The 8221-nt window shown below is 43.7% G+C and overlaps 1 protein-coding gene across 1 annotated transcript; it reads left to right on the top strand.

Moving 5' to 3' along the window:
• Positions 1-1067: 1067 nt before the first annotated feature.
• LOC308163443 (uncharacterized protein) lies at positions 1068-7955 on the top strand. Its single transcript, XM_080537629.1, has 4 exons — positions 1068-1245; positions 1620-1721; positions 4784-4909; positions 6965-7955. The coding sequence occupies exons 1-4, from the start codon at positions 1090-1092 to the stop codon at positions 7097-7099; spliced, it is 519 nt and encodes a 172-aa protein (XP_080393755.1). The 5' UTR covers positions 1068-1089; the 3' UTR covers positions 7100-7955.
• The last annotated feature ends 266 nt before the right edge of the window (positions 7956-8221 follow it).

Here is an 8221-nt window from a genome sequence, read left to right as displayed (position 1 = left end):
AAATTAAATACAATTAAAAAAATCAAGAGGTAAAGAGGCAGAAGAAGAAGAGCAAGAAGTAACAAAGGACAATGACAGCAGCACAGCAAGTTGGCTTCATCACTAGATTTCAAGGATCTTATTAAAGATTTTGCTACTAAGAAGGCCCAGCGTTTAGCTTTGATTTGATTTGATCTCTTTACTCCTATCTTGAATCGTTGTGCATTAGGCTAGATATAGTTGTTAGCTCTCCAGGTATACTATTCCACAGTACTGCCGCAGTGTAAAAATAAAAATCTTCCCATTTCACATTCAATTTTGCTGGCATAATGTCTGTGTTGCTCCCTCTTGTATAAGACACGTTTGTCTTTGTGTGAAACAAGCAATGCTGAGTCAGTAAATATCTCTCTGCTGTAATTCTTCATTGATCTAATCCTGACAGTTTTATGGCCAACTGATCTTTACAAGATTTTTTATTTATTTTTTAAGACATTTATTTAGACACAATACCACCCCATTAAAATTATATTTTTTACTTTTTGTGTGATTTATACTTTTATAATTGGGTTCCAATCTTCATTTAATTATACTTTTGTCCTTGTGTTGTTCATGTCTTAATTTAATAAGTTAAAGAATGTTGAGATTTCTTTGCTGAATTGTTGATTCCTGTATTAACTGTAATTTTAAATTACATTTACAAAAGATGTCCATCATTGGATTGCTTGCAGTGCATCAATAGTTCATCAACTTCAACGGGGTTTAGGTTGATGGGTGGTTTAGGTGGGGGGGCCCAAAATGATATTCTGTCATGGGGCCCAGAATCTCTAGCGGCGCCCCTGCACACACACACACACACACACACACACACACACACACACACACACACACACACACACACACACGTTACGTGTGTATGAGCTATAATAATAATATATGCTATTTAGCTGACGCTTTTATCCAAAGAGACTTCCATTGCAGTGATACATGTGGTCCCAGTGGGTACACCTCCCCCCTTTAGGGTTAGCTGCAGTGCTTGCTTTCCATAAACATAAAACGTAACGTGTGTGTGTATATGTTTGTTTAGGCCTAGTGCACAGGCTCAGAGCAGACATGCCGTCTAACGTGGAGATCAAAGCCAGGGTGAGCGACCACACGCTATTCGCGGAGAAAGCGAGCCAGCTCAGCCAATCAGAAGGCACCGTGATCCGGCAGCACGACACGTTCTTCAACTGCAGCAGCGGACGACTGAAACTCAGGAACCTCCTGGTACACACACACACACACACACACACACACACACACACAGACAGACAGACACACACGCACACATGCACAGAGACGCACGCAAGCACAGACACACGCACTCACAGACACACCAGACTGAATCTCCTGCCCCTTCCATAAGCACCTGGTCACCCAGAGGCTGGTTCCTCTCAAGGTCTCTTCCTCTGTGGTGGATTTCCTTGTGTTGCTCCTGGGGGTCTATGATTCAATGTCATCATCATATTGTTTGTATTGTATTTATTGTTTATATTGTTTAGTATTATTTTGTTGTGAAGCACTTTGTGACTTTTCTTTTTATGTAAAAAGAGCTTTACAAATAAACTTGGTTGGTTGGTTGATGTGTGTTCTGTTTGCAGGATGGCAGTGGTCAGCTGATCTTCTATGAGAGACCAGACACTGATGGACCCAAGCTGTCGCACTACTCCATCTCCTCTACACACGACCCTGACACACTTAGGGTGACTGATATGATGCGTTTTTGTGTAACTATAAGCAATTGTTGTGTGCCTATCAAATATTGCAATACTCATTGTTTAACCTTAAACATATGTTATGTGTGCCCACTCTCAGTAGTAAACAACATTCTTTAGGAGCAGGCACATACCATATCAAGTAACAGTGAGACCAGTTTAACTCTAAAGGACATAGGAGCCTTACTGCAGTGGTCAACAGAGCAGAACAGCATGACCATAGCATAGCCATGTATGGGAACTAATGTCACTATTGTAAGTTACGAGGTAAAGCTATTTCCCTCTCTGAGAACTGTATATAAGCTGTAACAAACATCAGTACTTGGCTTGGCATCTCTATGCCACAGCCAGGCTCGGCACCAGCCATGTCGTAGCCATGCTTGAAGCTTGGACTTAACAGAGCATGCTGCCTTGGAAACATCTGTACATGGGAATGCAACCCAGATCTGCCTAATACAATGATTACGATTCAACCTTCTCTCTGAGTCATCAATATATATAATTTCCGGCCACGTGACCAAGAAAGATCTCCTTATATCAAATGGCGTCACGAACAGGATAGCAAATGGCTTCTAACGAACAGGATGCTAGATTCAGCGAAACAGGTAAGGCACAATGTAATTATTTGCTTAACCTGAATTGCTGTTCTAGAACGAATCTAAAAAAATTTCAAAAAGGAGATGTATTGATATTGGAAAGTACTAAATTAAAATAATTATAGTTTGAATAGAAGGCGCTGTATAGTCAAAGACGGTGGTCAAAACACTGAGAGTTAGGATTTATTGAGATTCTGAACTTTGTAAGGAACAAAGCAGAAGTCTATTATGTTTATCTGTAAGGTACAGAAATATATTTATTGTGTATTAAGTTAGGGACAAGACCTTAAATACGTGATTGAAAGCACAGCACTTTGAGGAAAACTAAGTTTGAAAAGATTTGGCCATAATATTTAAAAGACTCTAAGAGAAGTTTCAATCAACATAATTGATTACTAAAACCGCATGTCTATTAACATCATGGGAAGCAAACTAGTATGAATGGCATGCAGAATGTTATCATTAAGAATGAAATGAATAACAACCGTATTTCTGAACCAAGCATCGCAACAGGGCGAGAGTGTTAAAACTCTGACCCTAGGCTATTAATAGAACGAAGACTGCTCCTGTAACCAAACACACACACACACACACACACACACACACACATCGAGCTACAACATACAACAAATAGACAAATTTGTCTCATAATGAAATTATCATGCAAATCTGTGTTGATTCAGCAGACATATAACATTTTGATTGATTTAGTGAACAGAGAAATACACATTAAGACTCTAAGACTGTGAAACATCAAAGGAGGACATTTCTGATGGAGAAAACACAATTCAGCAAGAAAGACCTGGAATGTATTCTGACAATGCCTGTCGATTCTATTTCCTGACAGAATCAAGGAAATCAAGAGACATTGAGCGAAGGACTCAGAGACCGAGATGCTGTTCAGATCTGGTCTATATTAACCATTGCAGAAGTGGGGAGAGAATGTTGCAGATGCTGAAGGAAGCTATTGCCGGATGAAACAAGAGAAATGAGACAAACTAATGACATTTCAATGTGACAAACAATGGAAATGTTAATTCTTATGATTTAAGACAGAGACATGATGATGACAAGAGAGACTTACACATACTTTTATGGAGTCGTAATTGTTCAATTGTACTGACGCACGCAACTAACAGTGTCATCAGCAGTAAACAGCTGAATTCATGGCATGAACTTACACACTTTCTTCTAGGAATTCTAAGGGACGGGAACAACAGTCCAGATAACCCAATTAACAAACTTATGCTTAACATCTGTATTTTTGTTTCCAACTGTTTCTGAGCAGGTTAATTCCACAATCAATTGATGGAGATATAAGATTTTATAGACTTAAGTCAAGAAAAGGAGGGGTGTAGTGTAATGAAAATGCTTAAATTGTCTTAAGTTAATAAAACCTATTAACGCTGTGAACAGAGGCAAGAACACGTGCAAGACTGATGACCATCAAAGAATCAAATAGCACTCCTTGTTACCAGAAACACAAGGCCGTTCCTTTGATTGAAGATCTACTTCCAGACATTGTTATTTTGACATATAATGTACTTTGTATGATGGAACCGATGCCTAATTTATTTCTGATGTGGTCATTCATTGACGTTATTAAGAACACCACATGTTTTTCAATAGAAATAATTTACCAGTCAAATTAATCTTACATCATGGGGAAAAAAAAGAGTGAGCTGATATGATGCGTTTTTGTGTAACTATAAGCAATTGTTGTGTGCCTATCAAATATTGCAATACTCATTGTTTAACCTTAAACATATGTTATGTGTGCCCACTCTCAGTAGTAAACAACATTCTTTAGGAGCAGGCACATACCATATCAAGTAACAGTGAGACCAGTTTAACTCTAAAGGACATAGGAGCCTTACTGCAGTGGTCAACAGAGCAGAACAGCATGACCATAGCATAGCCATGTATGGGAACTAATGTCACTATTGTAAGTTACGAGGTAAAGCTATTTCCCTCTCTGAGAACTGTATATAAGCTGTAACAAACATCAGTACTTGGCTTGGCATCTCTATGCCACAGCCAGGCTCGGCACCAGCCATGTCGTAGCCATGCTTGAAGCTTGGACTTAACAGAGCATGCTGCCTTGGAAACATCTGTACATGGGAATGCAACCCAGATCTGCCTAATACAATGATTACGATTCAACCTTCTCTCTGAGTCATCAATATATATAATTTCCGGCCACGTGACCAAGAAAGATCTCCTTATTATCAAATGGCGTCACGAACATTATATCAGTGACTATCTGTCTGTCTGTCTGTCTGCGTGTGCGTGCGTGCGTGTGTGTGTGCATGTGCGCTAGCTGTGCTGTGCTTGAGGATGTGAGGGTTGAGGTGTGTGTGTGTGTGTGTGTGTATTGTAGTGCTGGAGGATGCCTTGGATGTGAAGGAAGGTTGAGGTTTGTGTGTGTGTGTGTGTGTGTGTGTGTGTGTGTAGGCGGTGCTGGCCGATGCTCTGGGGATGAAGGGGGAGGTGAGGAAGGAGAGGAGGCTGTTCCTGGTCAGTCAGACACGCGTTCACCTGGATACCGTGGAGGGCCTGGGACACTACATGGAGCTGGAGGTAGGGGTGTGTGTGTGTGTGTGTGTGTGTGTGTGTGTGTGTGTGTGTGTTGGTGTGAGAGAGTGTGTTGATGTGATTATCAGAACAGATATGGTTTAAGTAGAAAATAACAACATTCAGTACTGTGATGATCACAGGGCCTCCAGCCTCCATTAGAGGAGACCTAACCCTAACCCTTCACATCTTCATGAATGAATGAATGAATGAATGAATGGTCTTTATTGTCATTGATATAGTACAGGTACCAAACAACGAAATTTGGGAGGGGGGGCTCCCCTGGTGCTAGGAAAGAAAAAAGAAAGAAAAAAAAAACAAGAAGGGAAAGGAGCTGGTTTACATAAATAAAGGCTATGTACACTATCCACTATACTATACTGTACAAATAAAACACTGTGCTGTACTCTATGCTATGCTATACCTATTCTAACATTTCCTATTCTCTGCAACCTTATGTACCCTAGGGTTGTCATATTGCACATAGTGTTATTGCACATTCATTTAAAGTGTCGCAGTTTGCAGGCTTGAAATGTACACATTTGTGCCTCAGCACTACACCTGATTTTCAATCCAGCAGCTGCCATCAATCCGTCCAGACTGTCCAGGGCCCAGAACCTAGGTCTTTGCTGTGTTCAAGGCCTGGATGGCCCTGGGGTAGAAGCTGAGCTTCAGTCTGTTTGTCCTTGCGAACATGGTCCTGTACCGCCTGTTCGAGGGCAGCCGAGCAAAGTGTTCGTACCCAGGGTGGGATGGGTCTCTGGAGATCTTGGAGGCCTTCCTGAGGCAGTGTGTGTTGTACAGCTCTTCCAGAGAGGGGAGGGGGGCGCCGGTGATCTTCTGGGCCGTTCTCACGACTCTCTGTAGCGCATTCCTCTCTGCGGCTGTGCAGCTGGAGAACCAGTTGCAGATGCAGTAGGTGAGGATGCTCTCCACTGCGCAGCGGTAGAAGGCCACCAGCATCTCCTGTCTGATGTGGTCTTTCCTGAGGACTCTCAGGAAGAAGAGCCGCTGTTGTGCCTTCTTGATGATGGCTGCTGTGTTGTTCTTCCAGGACAGGTCATCCTGTATGTGCACCCCCAGGAATCGGAGGGTTGAGACTCTCTCCACGCTCCCTCCGTCGATGAGCAGGGGCTGGACCTCAGATTTTTTCCTCCTGAAGTCCACGATGATTTCCTGGGTCTTTGACTGGTTCAGCAGCAGGTTGTTAACCTTGCACAGCTTGCTCAGCTGCTCTACCTCATCCCTGTACGCTGCCTCGTCCCCCCCCGAGATGCAGCCCACCACGGTGGTGTCGTCTGCAAACTTTACGATGGAGTTGCTGGGGTGGACGGGGGTGAAGTCGTAGGTGTAGAGGTTGTAGAGGATGGGGCTTAGCACGCAGCCCTGGGGGGACCCAGTGCTGAGTCTGAGGGCTGTGGAGGTGTGGGAGCCCACCCGCACCCTCTGGGGGCGGTCGGACAGGAAGTCCTTGATCCATGCACATATAGAGTGTGATAGTCCCAGGTCTAGTAGTTTGGTCACTAGCCTGTCTGGAAGGATGGTGTTGAAGGCAGAGCTGAAGTCCACAAAGAGCAGTCTCGCGTAGCTGTTTCCCCTCTCCAGGTGGGATAGAGTGGAGTGGAGAGTCGTCGCGATGGCGTCCTCTGTGGACCTGTGGGCTCTGTAGGCGAACTGGTATGGATCCAGGTTGGGCGAGAGGCGTGTGACTATGTGGGCCCGGACTAGTTTCTCGAAGCACTTCATGATGATTGGTGTGAGTGCCACCGGGCGGTAGTCGTTTAGGCAGCTCACCGTGCTTTTCTTCGGGACTGGGATGATAGTTGAGGTTTTCAGGCAGGGTGGGATGGTGGCCTGGGACAGGGACTGGTTGAAGATGTTGGGGCCCAGTTGTTCCAAACGTTTAATCTGGATCAGAATGATCCCGATTCTTTATCTCTGATCCAGGATCAGATCTATCTGGGTGATTTCACAACAGCACAATTATTTTGTTATAAAGTGTGTGTGTGTGTGTGTGTGTGTGTTTGCATGCGTGCATGCGTGCGTGTGCGTGTGTGTTAGGTGGTGATGAGGGAGGACCAGGCTCCAGAGGAGGGGATGATGGTGGCGCGAGGCCTGATGAAAGAGCTTGGTGTCGGGGAAGAAAGCCTGGTCACTGGAGCCTACATGGACCTGCTGCTGGAGGGACGCCAGTAACACTGGCACTGTTCAGACCTTTCCTGTTACCAAACCGATGCAGATGTTAAAACGTCTTTTTATGTTTTAATTTAATTTAATTTTGCCATTTAGCAGACGCTTTTATCCAAAGCGACTTATGCGGGGTACACACATAAGGAGTTTTTGGCCGGTTTTGGCACGATTTTCGGATGTCTGAAAACGACAGAAAACGCCCGGTTATCAGATGGATCTTAACATTTTCCTATAAGAAAATCCTGGGGTGTGAGGTGTGTTAAGAGTCAATTCTCTTCAATTGTGCAATCAACTCTCAACTCTCAACCTGCTCGGAAAATGGGCGTGGGGAACGACAGATTCCCGACTCTCTAGTCTCGTTCCCCAAGCCAGAAATCTCGCGTGAACCCATCCTTTTAATATTGCCTTTAAATTACAAAATAATTAAATTAAGATTATATAATGCTTAAAGCACTTTGAGCCGCAACGTTTGCAGGAAAAGCGCTATACAAATAAAGTTATTATTATTAAGACGAAGTCAGCTCGCTTCTTGATTGGCGAGCAGGGTTGCCAGATGGGAATGACATTTTCCACCCTAACCACAGTCTAAAACCGCTAATTCCACCAAACAATCTGGCAACCCTATGATTTCTGGTCGGAAGTATTGAACGCATTTCACATTTACGATTGCCGGCCACGCCCATTTTCCGAGCAGGTTGCCGGGAGAGATTGACTCTTAACACACCTCACACCCCAGGATTCTGTTATAGGAAAATGTTAAGATCCATCTGATAACCGGGCGTTTTCTGTTGTTTTCAGACATCCGAAAATCGCTGAAATCGCAGAAAATCCGTATGTGTGTACCCCGCTTTACAATTACGAATTACAGGGACATTCCCCCTGGAGTAACTGAGGGCTAAGTGCCTTACTCAAGGGCACACTAGTAGTGGTGTGGTTTCAGGCGGGATTTGAACTCACAACCTTCCGATCACAAGTCCAACTCACTATCCACTAGACCACCACTACTGTTTGTTTTGTTTTTTTGTTTTTATAATAAAATTATGAGACAGATCTGGTCTCCAAGTGAAACTTTTGCCTCCTCTTTTTCCCCAGACACCCCCCCCCCTCTGTCTCTCTCTCTGTCTCTCT

This window comes from Nansenia antarctica, assembly GCF_963989245.1.
Source record: "Nansenia antarctica genome assembly, chromosome: 8".
In the NCBI taxonomy this organism is placed as follows: Eukaryota; Metazoa; Chordata; class Actinopteri; order Argentiniformes; family Microstomatidae; genus Nansenia; species Nansenia antarctica.
The sequence above is the reverse complement of the archived record's forward strand: the minus strand, read 5'-3'. Positions and strand labels throughout refer to the sequence as shown.